This window comes from Hemibagrus wyckioides, linkage group LG04 (assembly GCF_019097595.1).
Source record: "Hemibagrus wyckioides isolate EC202008001 linkage group LG04, SWU_Hwy_1.0, whole genome shotgun sequence".
NCBI classification, from domain to species: Eukaryota; Metazoa; Chordata; class Actinopteri; order Siluriformes; family Bagridae; genus Hemibagrus; species Hemibagrus wyckioides.
In genome coordinates, this window is record NC_080713.1 from 8,089,128 (window position 1) to 8,104,898 (window position 15,771).

Consider the following 15,771-nt stretch of genomic DNA (forward strand, 5'->3'; position numbering starts at 1 on the left):
GCAAAGCGTCGGATGCAGTGGTGTAAAGCACGCCGCCACTGGACTCTAGAGCAGTGGAGACGCGTTCTCTGGAGTGACGAATCGCGCTTCTCCATCTGGCAATCTGATGGACGAGTCTGGGTTTGGCGGTTGCCAGGAGAACGGTACTTGTCTGACTGCATTGTGCCAAGTGTAAAGTTTGGTGGAGGGGGGATTATGGTGTGGGGTTGTTTTTCAGGAGCTGGGCTTGGCCCCTTAGTTCCAGTGAAAGGAACTCTGAATGCTTCAGCATACCAAGACATTTTGGACAATTCCATGCTCCCAACTTTGTGGGAACAGTTTGGAGCTGGCCCCTTCCTCTTCCAACATGACTGTGCACCAGTGCACAAAGCAAGGTCCATAAAGACATGGATGACAGAGTCTGGTGTGGATGAACTTGACTGGCCTGCACAGAGTCCTGACCTCAACCCGATAGAACACCTTTGGGATGAATTAGAGCGGAGACTGAGAGCCAGGCCTTCTCGTCCAACATCCGTGTGTGACCTCACAAATGCGCTTCTGGAAGAATGGTCAAAAATTCCCATAAACACACTCCTAAACCTTGTGGACAGCCTTCCCAGAAGAGTTGAAGCTGTTATAGCTGCAAAGGGTGGACCAACGTCATATTGAACCCTATGGATTAGGAATGGGATGTCACTTAAGTTCATATGCGAGTCAAGGCAGGTGAGCGAATACTTTTGGCAATATAGTGTATCTGGAAATGTGATTGTTTTAACAAAAAGATATGCAACACCATTCTTCTCTTCTGTTCAGCAACTAGCAATGCCCCATAAACCCAAGGCATCTTATTAGTTTTTATAGCAAAGTGTTTATTTCCAAATACCCAAATTATCTTCTCTATTTTTCACTTAGTAGCAATAGAAGTAATGATGGTTACTGATAGCCAAAAGCCCCTCCCTCCTAGGCTGACATTATATTTTCTATCCAGAAACCAGTAATTTTCTTATTTTACCTCAGGTCAAAATGAAATCTAATTGCTTCCATGGGAACAGAAATAAGTTGAATCTCAGGTAGTTCTGGGCTGCATCCCAAGTAGTCCAAAGAACAGTGAATAATAGAATTCTTGGCTCCTTCCAAGGGTGTGGAGGTAATGTCTGAGTTCTTGGTTCAATCGCTCCACTAGACTCTGCTAGCCAGAGGTGAGGCTAATGTTGATGCCCAGTCGCTCAAGAACACTCTCCATGCTTGTTAAGTTGAGGGCCCAAAGGTAAATAGGCTGAAACAAGGCCTCAGTCTTGCAAACAGTGGGGAGACCTGGAAAAGGGAAATAACAAGCATTAAAAATACTAAATCACTACCATGTGGAAGACAACTGAAGACTTGGAAGCAACTTACATTTCATCTCATCAACTGAGAGGCTCTGATTTCAGGTCTTGCTGAAGGGCCCAGCAGTGGTAACTTACTGTAGCAGGGATGGGATTGGAAATCATCTTCCAATTTGTAGCCAGACATCTTATCCATTGAGCCACCAGTATGGTGTAGGGAAATCCACAGTGTCAGAAATCCACTAAAAGATAGATCCATGTTCTTGAAGTATGGACAAAGGTTCCAGCTTGCTGTCAGGGAGCTGTCTTGACATCTTGGCTTAATTAACGGAATAAGACATACTGTATATAAACTGGGCCACCAATAATGATCAGACATAACCTATGCCATTCTTGTGCATGTGTCACCTCAGTTGATAAGTTTACTCACTGGGGCACACATATTCTCAGGTAGTTTATCACTCTGTGGTGTAGCTGCTGCATTTGAAATGTCCTGGTCAGTCCCCCAGTGAATGGGAACAACCAGGCAGATGGGCTTGATAATATCTAGTGGCTTTGGGTCCACTGCTGCTGGGTTGTGCACACTTGACAAAGCATCTATGCAGCCATTTTTGGATGTAAAGTACAGAACTCTTGTGGATTGACAAGGAGATATACATCTCCTCAAATGATAGAATGTACTTTAGGATACAGTATAGCAAGTTGAGAATTAAGAGGTGAAACTGGCACGTCATGACCTTGATGGAGTGTTCCAGATGTTTCAGGACAGTACTCATGGGAACACGGTGGTCCTCCAAGCTATGGGAATGCAGAATACAGAAAAAGTAAGGGTAGACTTTGAACTGTACCTTTCCTAAGCCCAGAGGTCTATAGTCCATAGCAGAGAACAGCATGGCTGCATGGGGAGCTTTCAGTCTCAGACCAAATGTTCTGCAATAAAGCTCTAGCCCCAGAGGCAATCATGTAATATATATATGTATAATTAGATTGTTTCAACTTGCCTGAAACTTTATATTAAAAGAGTAAGTAATATCATGTGACGCAGTGGCACTTTGAGTAGCATTGCCACTTCACAGCATGGGTTTCCTCCAGGTTCCTCAATGTGGCCAATACAGGCAGATTGGCTATGCTAAATTGCTTTTGATCTGAATGAATGTGTGTGTGTGTGTGTGTGTGTTGCCCTCCCATCTAGGGTGAATTCCCCTGCTTTGCACTCAGGATAGGCTCTGAATCCAGACCAGGTTGATGTAGTTGGGGAAGTGGTGGCAATTAAGGCTCTGGGTTATTGATTAAAAGGTCAGCAGTTTGAGCCCCAGAACTACCAAGTTTCCACTTTGGGGCCCTTGAGTGAGGCCCTTAACCCTTTCTGCTCCAGTGGCACAGTGTCATTGTTGACCCTGCACCTGACCCAACTTCCTAAGCTGGGATGTGCGAAGAAAAGAATTTCACTGCACTGTTATGTTTATGTGACAAATAAAGACTTCTTCCACTTCTTGTTATGAAGATGAAGATGTCACTCAGAAACTAAATATAGTCTCTTTAAAGCTGGGTATAATGTTTATTATTTAGAATTCTGACTAGATGTAGCACTGAGAGGGAGTTGTTGAAGTTTGGGTTATTGCTGAAGCACGCTGGGCGTTTGTTACAGCACAAGTTTCATGCATTGTTTATACACCATAATTTTAAGTCAGGCGGCACAAAGCCAGTAACGCTTGCTGCTTTTGTAAGTGGAAGCCATCAGGTTGTGCACACTGCAGCATCCTGATGCTAGCGCTCTCCCTGGGAGGCCTTCTGTTCTCAGCATGGAGACTCTGCAGAGACTATGGAGCAAAGGATTTTTCATTTTTGCTCACATATTTTAAATGATTATGAGGCTCTTTTTTCTTCTTCTTCTTACATTTGCTACTGCAGTGACTTTTAAATTATTCAAGACACATTTGTAAGTTGTTTTGTTGGCTTGCACTGCATGGTAGCATCTGTGTGCTGATATTCAAAGACCATTTTGTTTTCAAACAGTACACAGTTTAAAAATTGTGAATGCATATTCATCCAATCTCTACACATATTCATTACATACACATTCTCCATGGGTGTGTCTCATTGTGCTTTTTATTTTGACTCTCTGACTCTCTCTGACTTTCTCTCTCTTGCTCTCTCTCTCTCTCTCTCTCTCTCTCTCTGTGCTTTTACCTCTGATTGTGCTGTTGTTTGGCTCAGAGCCTGTGTAATCATTACATGGATCTAAAAACACAGGAACTTTGCCACTCTCAAGTGGATGCCATCTCTGCAATTCAGTCTTTTATCTCTTGTCCACCAGATCATTTTGCAGAGCTTCTCATCAATAAATATGTATGCGGCAAGATGAAAGAGACATTAGTGACAACAGTCTTGTGTGAGATCCCGTCTGTGGGTAGTAATGCCATTACAATAGTGCAAACCCATAGGAAAGAGACCAAAACTGTTCTGAGGTTATATCTGTAACACCCTAAGCATCTTTCTCTTACTGTTTCTCTCTCCTTATATAGCCGGAGGTTTCATGGATACCCAACAAACATTATTCGGGCATTTACGGCCTGATGAAACTCACGCTCACCAAAGCGCTACCCTCTGACCTCTCGAAAGTCATCGTGCTTGATACGGACATCACTTTCGCCACTGATATTGCTGAGCTATGGGCCATCTTCAAAAAGTTCACAGGTAATTACTATAATTAATATGATGACCTTTTGGTTGCCAAGCATCCAGGAGCAAAAACTGCAATGCCGTGGGATATAGTGATATAGCTTATATCATAAATTCCTAAACCTGTGGCACTTGCAATGTAAAATAACTCTGTGCATGTGTTTTTAACCTGACTGTTCAAATAATCCTGATCATCACATCTGTTAATTGGAGCCATTAAAATAAATTTTCACCCACTTCTAAACACTGTTCTTAAAGAATTAAAAGCACATTTGTAGTGTTCTTCAAATTGCTCTTAGATTCAAGTTAACATTATTTATACTTTTTTGGAAGTTCCCTTCTAGGAAAAAGAACAACTTCATAATGTTCACAGTAGTTGGTTATGATCTCAGCCATCACCATGTCATTAAAAATGAATACAATCCTGGACCCACTGCCAGTTTATAACATACCTCTGGGGAACTCAAGAGCTAACTTATTGTTGAATTCTTAAATAGCATATTTTCCCGCATTTTCCTTTTCTAGTTTTCTTTTCTTCTATTCCTCCACACTAATCTATTTCATTTGGCTCAAGAGATCGGAGATACGACAATATGACGATAGAGAAGCACTAGTTAAATCAATGTCATGTTCTCCTTGCCAATGATATGCACAGTTTTTGTAAACCTGGCAATGCTTTGCATTCTCTAAAGAGTTTTGAATGCTTACAATTTGTCAGGACTGGACCAGTTTGCAGTGGTGAAAAGAAGGTAGCTGACAACATTGATCTACACAGAGCTATTAATAAGATGAAATGCCAGACTTTGAATTTTCAGATTTGATCTAAAGATTGTTGTGTAATAGATCTAAGGCTCAGTTTTTGTCCATTTTCTATTTTTTGTCGTCAGTAATGAATGTCTATGTGCCGACGTGATATTCAGTATTTTCAAGCCCACTTTGGTCCAAAATTGTACCAATACCTATTGAGAAATGTTTTCCTGACTTCAAGCAAAGCTTGTTTTGTTTCTTATTTCTGACTTTGTGGATTTTCACTATTTCAGTGTAAACACCCTACTGATAAATCAATTAATTATTTTGTTTGCCTGTCTATCTACACTGGCATTGTCAAATATTTTCCAAAAAAATGTTTGTCCACACTGAAAAGTCTGAAATGCCTACATCTACGTACATACATGGGGATGTGGTAGCTTAGTGGTTAAGGTGTTGGACTACTGACCAGAAGGTTGCCACTACTGGGCCCTTGAGCAAGGCCCTTAACCCTCCATTGCTCAATTGTATAAAAATGAGATAAAAATGTAAGTCACTCTGGATAAGGGCGTCTGCCAAATGCCAGAAATGTAAATGTTCATACTGCTCAGGGGTAAAAATGTAATCTTTGACCTTCATCATTTATGTGAGGAGTTTCTTTAATTTCCCTCTTATTGAACTGATGAGGCAATGTTGAGGAAACCAGTGAGTTTTTTAAATAGATAAATAAAGAGGTTGCTGTGGGTTACCCAAGAGTAAATGGTTTGTTTTGAATACTCACCTAACTAATAATATGTCATTGTTTTTAAATATATCTATTTTCTATTTTTGAGTCCCCTCTATGTTCTGACCACACTACATTACTTTTTCTAATTTATTCTGTTTTTGCTGGATAAATATGCTGAATACATACCAAACATCATATATTAAACAAAACCACTGAAAAAATAAAAATGGCTAAATTTGTTGTCAAGAAATAAAGCATGATTGACATCTTCACCAAAAAGACAGAAAATGCATTTGTTGTCATTTGCAAAAAGCTAGATGATTATTTCTGAAACCGAAATATCGACCTATAAGTGAAGTCAAATCATTTGTCACTACTGTGCTGGACAGCTGGTGGACATTTGGCTATGAAAGGAAATGAGATGAGCGGTTTTAATTGGTATCACACAGCGGATCTATCTGGAAATAATTTGGACCAATATGCTCTTGGTGTAAATAAACCTATAAAAGAATTAGACTGTTACTGTCCACCCAGCAGTATTGACCTTGAATCAGAAATCAGTGAAGATCAATGAAGGAGCATACGTTTCTTCTTCTCATGACCTGCAGGAAGCGTCCTGTTGAACACCTTAGTGAATATATTCCCTTATAAAGTAACCTGATTGTATGAATGTATATTTTTCAAAGCCTGTACTGAGTGACTCATGGAAAAGGATGTTTCAGACCTGAGCTGTTAAATGGATTTATACATGAATGCAAATGGAATAAGATTTTTTAAAGTACTTTAACGATTATATTTCAAGGTAAAGTGAGGCAGGACTGAACCAGACTAAAATGCTCTTTAGAAATGCTATAAATAGGTGAGAGTGATGTTATTTCATTGAGGTTGTTGTGAAGGACACTTTTTACTTTTTGTTTAAAATTTCTTTCCCTTTATGTTACACACACACACACACACACGTGTATATATATATGTATATATATATACATACACACACACACTATATTTGGGACACAGATGGCAGCCCAATCATGAAATCACCTGCATGCTGAGTTCAGGGTAGATTTACATTTACAGCATTTGGCAGAGATGCCCTTATCCAGAGCGACGTACAGAAGGGCTTTGAAGTCAAAGAACTCTGTTGGCCAGGATGAATACATCCTGATACTGGTTCACTAGGTCACAGACTAAGAATACCAGGTAATGTATAGGTAATGGAGCAAAATAAAAGCACAACACATTTTCTCCCAGATATTTTCCTCTTGTTTTGTTGTGCCCATGTTCAGCATTAAATCCCTTTGTCAGGTCACACTTCACAGTGGTGCTTAATGGCTCGTATGAAAGTAGACACTCAGGTCTTTAAGAAGTTGTAGTTATAAGTATTTTTCTTTTTACCTAGCCTACTAGGAGCAATATATCACATAAATGTTTATATTTTCAAAGCGAATGGTGATTTCTGCTTTCTGAGATGCCCCAAGTGCTTGTTCGTGAGCATCTAAAATTTGAAGGTGTTATCTTTTGCCACTATACCCGTATAAGTTTATCCAACAGAGAGGGAAAAAAATGTCACACTGAAAGCCAACATTCATTTTATATCAGACTTGCAGCCATAAAATAATACATTTGTTTAGACTGATTGACTAAATGTCTGATAAATTGATTTATATTCCACCGGCACAATGGAATGATAAAAAAAAAAAAAAGAGTTCAGAAAGCTTCAGGAAGTAGGTCTTTAGACATCGTTTGAAGACTCGGTGCTTGAACATCTTGAGGAAGTTCATTCCACCGCCTAGGTGCCAGAACAGAGAAGAGTCTTGATGCATAACTTCCTTGTACCCTGAGGGATTATGGGTTCAGTCAAGCAGTGCTAGAGGATCAGAGGAAGTGTGGTGCAGTGTGCGGTGTGATAAGTGCTTTGAGGTAGGTGGGTGCTGGCCCGTTTTTGGCTTTGTAGGCAAGCATCAGAGGTTTAAATCTGATGCAGGAAAGCCAGTGGAGGGAGCGGTGATGTTTGAGGGAGAATTTGAGGCTTGTGTGTGGATATAAAGGGTAAATGGTTTGATGAATAGATGGATGACTGGCAGTATTTTTCATTGCAGCAAAGCAGGTGATTGGACTTGTTGAGAACCAGAGTGACTGGTACTTGGGGAACCTCTGGAAGAACCACAAACCCTGGCCTGCTCTTGGACGTGGCTTCAACACAGGTAAAAAGAACATCTGCATGCATGCCTGTCCCAAGAACTATTTCTGATAATATTGTTAATAACTGGCTGTCGTTTAATTCTCCAGGGGTGATCCTGCTGTATCTGGAGCGTTTACGGAAGCTTGGGTGGGAACAGATGTGGCGGTTAACAGCAGAGAGAGAGCTAATGAGCATGCTTTCCACTTCACTCGCCGACCAGGTCAGGAGGATATGACCAAGCTGTTAGTCTATTAATGACACACATGTTGTCGAGCCTTTCTGAAAGAAGTGTTGTTGTGTGTGTGTGTGTGTGTGTGTGTGTGTGCAGGATATTTTTAATGCCATCATAAAACAAAACCCGGTTCTGGTGCACCAGTTGCCATGCTTCTGGAACGTACAGTTATCAGACCACACTCGCTCGGAGCAGTGCTACACAGAGGTGTCAGATCTTAAGGTAAGACAGTATTTGGTATGACAACAAAAGAGATATCACCTCATGTACACTATATAGTTCTGAAAACAACAGCATGCTTCAAAATCTTTTACATGGTTTTCAATCACAGTTCCCTGAATGTAAAGAAAGGAGAAAATTGCATTTATTGACTTCGCACCAACTGTGGCAGCGAAGCATCACAGACATTTTGACAACCAATATCTGATAACAAACGGAATTGATTAGGCTTGTCTATATTTCCGTGCCATTGACTGTGTGAGGAAATCACACTTAACAAGGCTGTTTTTAGCACCACATTTGATAAAACCTGCTTTCTTACCCTGACATAAAAGAAAAAAGGTTTCGAGAAGAAAAAACACGGAAATCTACGTCCTTTTGCCGAAACGTATTTACCGTTTATTTACCCATATTGTGCTTTCTGTCATGAATTTCACGCAGTCACGTAAATTTTCTTTTGTTTGTCATTTTCCCCTCCTGAAGACGGCGACAAAAAGAAAACTGACAGAATCCACATATTAATATTGGCCCCTTTCCAGGTCTTCTTCTGTCTCAGCTAATTCTCACAGCGACGGTTCAGAAATGAAGCAATCACATCAACTAGACGTAACTGCCCTTTTTTAATGAGGCCTATTTTCTGTATCACGTATAGACTTCACATTATTTTTAACAGCCGCGGTCCAGCCGTCTGCTCTGCTGTTGTCTGTGTTGTACACGTTTTTTGTTGCTTTGTTGTAGGAGAAGCACACGCTGACAATCCTGTCACATTATACTTACTTTCTGTGTAATTGCAGCATTTCATGTATCGTCAAAGGGCTTATCCTATAAAGCCGAACAGAGGGAAAAAAAACAGCTTTGTCCTTCTATAGCAAGAGCCTCAAACTATATGTGCAATTATAATATATTTACTGAGGAGCACAGCGGTGAACATATGAATCTCATATTAAAGTCTACATTTTGTATAATTTCCCCTCAACAAAAACAACAAATAAATAAAAGCCGATAAAACTGAGGAAATGAGTTCATAATTTATCACTTCCTGTTCCATTATATCCAAATTAGTGGGTTTTTTGAATAGGATTTTGGTTAAATGAGTGAAATAAAGACTGTGGTTAACATAAGCTCAGGATATTTTCATAGTTTATTAAAATAATAAATGATAAAAAAATGATATAAAATAATACCAATACCACAGCGCATCCTTATCAGGAATGTTTTTATGTGTATTTTTTATTTTATTTTTGTTTTATTTTGTTGTAACAGGTGATTCACTGGAATTCTCCTAAGAAACTGCGAGTCAAAAACAAGCATGTGGAATTTTTCCGGAATCTTTACTTGACTTTTCTGGAGTACGATGGGAATCTTCTCCGGCGAGAACTCTTCGGGTGTCCGAGTCAGGCCACCTCTGAGAGCACACGGGTGAGTTGATCGTCTTCAGTATAGATTCCTTTAAACTCGCTGGTCTCTTATCCTAAACCACTCAAAAGCAGAAACACGCTGTAAGTAATGTCAGTGGAATAAAAATCTCTTATAAACAGCATGAAACAAATAGGCAACATTTTATTGTACACATGTTAATGTTAATAATAATAATAATAATAATAATAATAATAATAATAATAGTATATTGAATAATTTTAGTATGTTCAGTGTAGGCATCCGATTTATTTTACCAAAAAGAAATGAGAATCTCTATTTTCAGTAGCTTTATGTTAAAAGTTTTATCTTATACCCTTAAATTTTAAAATGCTTGGGATTTTTTTTCTTTTTGGAATATGCAAATATTTTAATAAATAAATAAATAAATAAATAAATAAATAAATAAATAAATAAATAAATAAATAAAGTATTTGAAATTATATGGCTTAAGACAGCCCTAGTAACTATTTCTAATATGGTTCTTGCAAAAAAGAACCTAAAATGTTTGTTTTTTTTTTTGCTGCTGCTGCTGCTGCTGATGATGATGATGATGAAAATGTATATAGTATTGATAACAGTTTTGTAACATTTATTAACATTATTTATTCATTTATTTTGATCGATCAATCAATCAGTCAATCATTTAGAGGGTTTCTATCAATTCAGTTTTGATATTTTTTATATTACTTGCTCTTTGCTAAACTATTTGATTTTTTCTAAAAAATATGTTTTGTAGAGCCGTTTAATATTAAAGGTTCATTGATGTCCAAAGGTTCTACAATGAACCTTGCTACGATTCTACATTGAAACCATTGGAAATCGTATTAACAACATTCATCATTAAGTTTAGTATTAAGTTTACTTTAAACACCATTAAAACATTTAGTTCAAATTCCTGTCCTCCAGCTTCAGAAAGCACTAGAGGAGCTTGATGAGGATGACCAATGCTATGATTTCCGGCGTGAGCGAATCATGGTGCACCGCGTACACCTTTATTTCCTGGAGTACGAGTACACGTCGACCGAGGATGATACTGACGTCACTCTGGTGGCCCAGCTGTCGATGGATAGGTGAGAAACGTGACGCTGCTGCCTTGAGCTCAGTGTTTACACTTTTATATGGATTCACATGAGTTGCTATGGTTTGATTAAAGCACAACATTTTCTAAGACATTCTTATAAGAAGGACTTAAGAGCTGTTATTTTCTGTCTCATCTTAAATAGCAGCTAATCCGCCCTGACAATTTGTCTGGCCCGGTGCATTCTATAGCTGTAATGTGTGTCTCTGTGCAGACTGCAGATGCTGGAGGCCATCTGTAAACACTGGGAGGGACCCATCAGTTTGGCGCTCTATATGTCAGATGCTGAGGCTCAGCAGTTCTTGCGCTATGCTCAAGCCTCGGAGGTCCTCAAAAACCGCAAGAACGTAGGATACCACATCGTCTACAAAGAGGGCCAGTTCTACCCTGTTAACCTGGTGCGCAATGTGGCTCTCCGTAATTCCAAAACCCCTTACGTCTTTCTGACTGACATAGATTTCCTCCCTATGTACGGACTCTATGATTACCTCAGGTGAGTCGGTGCAGCTTTATAAAAACAGCATAAACATAGTTCTTCATTGACAAAATATTCCTAGTGGAATTTTAAGGAATCGTTTTGTTCACATTGAACAAGATTCCATTGCTATGCTTTAACATGCTAATGACTGAAACACCATCTTGAATTTCTAATTTGTTTTTGTTAATTGCCTTTTGTAGAAAATCCATCGTCCAGCTGGACATGGCCAACACCAAAAAGGCTCTGGTAGTGCCAGCCTTCGAGACTCTGAGATATCGCCTCTCCTTTCCAAAATCCAAAGCCGAACTGCTATCCATGCTAGACATGGGGACTCTCTACACCTTCAGGTATATTAACCAGGACTAGTCTTAACTCTCCATAGTACTGAATATATCTGTAGTGAGCATGTGTTGGCTTCGTTGTTAAGCTGTTGGAATTGTGAGTTCGAGTCCCAGGTGCACCAAGGTGCCACTGCTGGGCCCTTGAGCAAGGCCCTTAACCATCAGTTGCTCAGTTGTATAAAATGAGAGAAAGTCGCTTTGGATAAGGGCATCTGCCAAATGCAGTAAATGTAATGTAAATGTAGTGGGTACTTACTTCTAAATCTGAAGTGGGTGTGGTTATAATAATATTATAAAAATTAACATTATAAAAATAAATAAATATAAAAAATAAATAGTATATAAGCCTATTGCTATTATATACCTGGACCCTATATACTGTATGTGCACCTCCTATTTGTATCTGTATTTGTATCTGTTTATGCTGTATAAAGTATTCAGATTTGTTTGTAAGTTCAAGCACATAAGGGTCACCGGTTCGGTTTAGAACTTTGATTTCATTAAGCTTTTCCAGTTTCCACCCACTGCCCAAAAACATGCATGTAGGCAGTTTGATACGCTGAACTGCCACTAAGTTTGTACATGTGCCCAGTGTTACCAGAACAGACTCCAGATTCACTGTGAGCTTGACCGGAATGAAGCAGTTACTACAAATGAATGAATGAATGAATAATGTTCTAATATCTTCTGACTGGCAGGTACCATGTTTGGACCAAGGGTCACGCACCAACCAACTACGCCAAATGGAGGACTGCCACTACACCTTACAAGGTGGAGTGGGAAGCAGACTTTGAGCCCTATGTGGTGGTCAGGAGGGATTGCCCTGAGTATGACCAGAGATTTGTGGGCTTTGGCTGGAACAAAGTCTCCCACATCATGGAGCTTGATGCACTGGTAAGATGTCTTTATACTTGCAATACCAGTTTAAGAGTCTGCCGGTTGATTCATTACTTACTGAGCACTCTCGGTTCTCAAACAGGAGTATGACCTGATGGTGTTACCAAATGCCTTCATGATCCACATGCCCCATGCGCCCAGTTTCGACATTTCAAAGTTTCGCTCCAGCGCGAGTTACCGGTTCTGCTTGACGACTTTGAAAGACGAGTTCCATCAAGATCTCTCCAGAAAATATGGTGCTGCTGCTCTGAAGTACCTCACTGCTCAGAGGAACATTTGAATTCAGCCCTTAACGTATGTCCATGCACACCAGGGTCACCACTAATCTGTTCCTGGAGGCCTACTGGCCGCATGCTGCTCTCAGACATGTGCTCTTGATGTGTCCAGTGTGTGTCAAGATACTGAACTGTCCTTTCACATGTCTGCATTTTTATTAAATCTGCTGGACGCAGATCAGACTGACTGGAGCTTTAAACCTTGTTTTTGGATATAGTTGTCACATTCAAGACTCAGAACAGCGATGTCAGCACTATCCCAAGCTATGATAAAATAAAGACTTAAAATTAAGAATGAAGTGAAGACCAGAACAGGATGGCTCATATCTAACCCAGGGTTTCAACTACTGGTTAGCAGTGTTAACTGAAGTCTACTGTATGTCTATTCGTAAAGGTCTGGCATTGCTTAAAAGCGCAAACGATCTTGATCAAGGGTGTTTTGACAATCAGGGCTTTCTCTTGGCTAAATATAAACAGCGGAGAGTTAAGCAAAGTTGGAGAAAGGACGTGAACTTTTTAAAGCCTCTTTTATTTTGGAAAGGGCATCCCAACTGGAACAGACGAAGCCTTACGAATCCCTCACTATTTAAGATATTTATGCTTTTGGTTTCTTTTTAAATGATAAGGCCAATGAACTAGGGGGTTTTGACTTACAAGATATGTTTTGATTGTAAGATTATGAGAAGGAAAAATATGTCACATTATTTTTTCATTTCTACAAACGGAGTACCTTCGGTGACTGAGAGCGCGAACACTTGACGGGGATACATAACTTGTATCTCTAGTGAGTATATGGGCTTATTTGCTTTCCATTAGGCATGACAGGTTGTCCAGACAGACGTGTGTGTTATTGCTGCATTTAGGACTGTCACTTAACTGTCACATGTTTTGGCATGCATATTCCATATCCAGCACTGTAGCATCTCATCAGCTTTTATCTCCAACTCACTCTGACCACTCTACATTTAAGAAAATGTTTCAGATAAGAGTATATCTATTAAATACCATGAGTGACCCATACAAGGGACCATCAAATGACCCCTGTTCAATTCAAATGTATTATTTGCTAATGAAATCTTGGAAAACTGTTGTATATGTCAAGCTGTAATACAGTTATAACAATATGTGAACAGTATACACAAAAATGATTGTGAAAACCCTACAAAAAGTGTTACTAACTAATTGGTGGGGGAAATGTGAGAGGTACATCACCGGCTCATTACAGTTCATCTCTCTCGCATCTTTTACCCTCCACGACTGCAGTACACGTCTGCAGTACATGCCTGTGCCTTTGCTGTATCGTGAAACTGGATATTGATTGTACTACTGTACATGTCAGCGGGGCCTGCGAGAGGTACTCTATTTATTATTGACTTAAATCAATCATATTTTTCTATGTAGGGGTTAAGTGCTTTAAATAAATTTGCCCTTTTTCTAAAACGCTTGGCTGGAGATTTCATTTTTCAAAGTGTGTGTGTCAATACTTGTGTTTTTTTTTTATATCATGATTTTTGGTCTGATTGCTGACTGGCAGCATGGTAAAAAGCGGGCAATAATGATTCACATGGAAGAGGTATGATATTATTTATGATAATATTATGATTTAGCAGTTATGACACCATTCTGATATATAGGACACTTGAAATATTTTTTGCTTTTTCAGCTTAAGCTACTTTGCCAGCTTCACTGAAGGAATGTACACAGGACACGACGTCTAGAATTCTCTTATTAGCAATCATGGCACCACTGACAAGACTAACAAGCTAAGGGGGAAAAAATTGAACTATTGGCAACACTATAGGAAAGGGTCAGAAGTGCACCACTGGCCCATGACAGATTACACAGTACACAAAACAAAAAAAGGGTTTTAATACACTGATAACTGATAAGATAAGAGTAAAAAAGTTCAACCAGAAAGAAAATTCAGTTTTCTACTTGATGCCCCACTCATATGTTCAGTGGTGGCTCTGGGCTGTTGATTGGAAGTTTGAGGTTCAAGCCTCAGCACCGTTGTATGTGTGAAGAAAGAATTTCACTGTGCATTAATGTATATGTGACAAATAAAGGCTACTAAGCTTAAATTAATCTAGAGGAACTCAATAAGAGCCAACTCAATCGTAAAATCTGACCAGAAAATTAAGGGTCAAGCCCCAGCACCACAAAGCTGCATCTTTTGGGCCCTTGAGCAAGGCCCTTAATCCTTTCCGCTCCATCATGGCTGACCCCAACTTTCTAACAAAGCTGGGATATTTTTACATATTCATCTTGGAAATTGCCATTTGCCATTGCCATGGCCTGGGTTTGATTCCTGGGCAGGGAACTAATCCAAGCCTGGATAAAATGTGAGGGTTGAGTCATCCGGCATAAAACCTGCACCAAATCAAAACATGTGGACCACTGTGGCGACCCTGAACAGCAACATGTAACAGTAAAGAATGTTCAAACATACAGAATATTAATATTGTATTGTGGAACGAAGAAGAAGAAGACATGAGGCTACTAGATCAAAAAGATGCAGGTATTTTGTCCACAATATAAAATCATTTTATATTGCAGTGTTTAACATAAGCCTATCATGTAAATGCTATAACCCCTCGGTAATAAGAACCATTACAAAACTAGGTTAAGTGAACTGAGCCTCGAAAATGAAATCGGTAGCAGTGCGAGAAAGTTTCCACCGCTTAGTCTGTCTATTATTTTTTAATTAAAATTGTCAGAGTCGTGTTATGATCGTCAGCAGTTGTATGAGTGTAAAATACCAGGTTTGGCTTTAAAAAAAAAAGTTTAAGTGCACTTGGAATGGCTGTTAATTTTGCCCCCGAAGGATGTAAGTATCCTTCAGACGAAGGACAGCGTAGTCATAATAACTCGAGGATGGACTGCACCTAATGGGCTTTAGTCTGATTCGGTACAGGAACTACATAAAAGTTGCTTTGAGCTACTTCGAAAAGAAAGATGAGTCTGGATTTTCAGATAAGCTTAAAAGAAACAGCTTTTTTTCCCTTCTTTTTTTCTGCAGTTAATCTCTCAAGGAAAAGTGCTGGTGCATGCGACAGTAGACGTCTGTAAAACCCTGATGTGATCACTGTCATAGCTCTAATGCTAATCAGCCTTTTCACATAGATAAGAGACAGAAAATGTCAGACAGCTCACAATCTCCGATTTCAAACAGACTCGGAAGATCCTTCTA

General features: G+C 39.4%; 1 protein-coding gene across 6 annotated transcripts in view; it reads left to right on the top strand.

Annotated features, from left to right (window-relative positions):
• The window catches only part of large2 (LARGE xylosyl- and glucuronyltransferase 2), an 84,045-nt gene extending 70,346 nt beyond the window's left edge, over positions 1-13,699 (top strand). For all 6 annotated transcript variants that reach the window (XM_058387412.1, XM_058387410.1, XM_058387414.1 and 3 more), the window contains 10 exons: positions 3,830-4,001; positions 7,560-7,664; positions 7,750-7,862; positions 7,971-8,096; positions 9,357-9,512; positions 10,419-10,582; positions 10,805-11,083; positions 11,269-11,415; positions 12,108-12,303; positions 12,389-13,699. In XM_058387412.1, the coding sequence (XP_058243395.1) occupies positions 3,830-4,001; positions 7,560-7,664; positions 7,750-7,862; positions 7,971-8,096; positions 9,357-9,512; positions 10,419-10,582; positions 10,805-11,083; positions 11,269-11,415; positions 12,108-12,303; positions 12,389-12,586 (1,656 nt within the window). In that variant the 3' untranslated portion in view covers positions 12,587-13,699. The remainder of the gene's footprint in view (positions 1-3,829; positions 4,002-7,559; positions 7,665-7,749; positions 7,863-7,970; positions 8,097-9,356; positions 9,513-10,418; positions 10,583-10,804; positions 11,084-11,268; positions 11,416-12,107; positions 12,304-12,388) is intronic.
• The last annotated feature ends 2,072 nt before the right edge of the window (positions 13,700-15,771 follow it).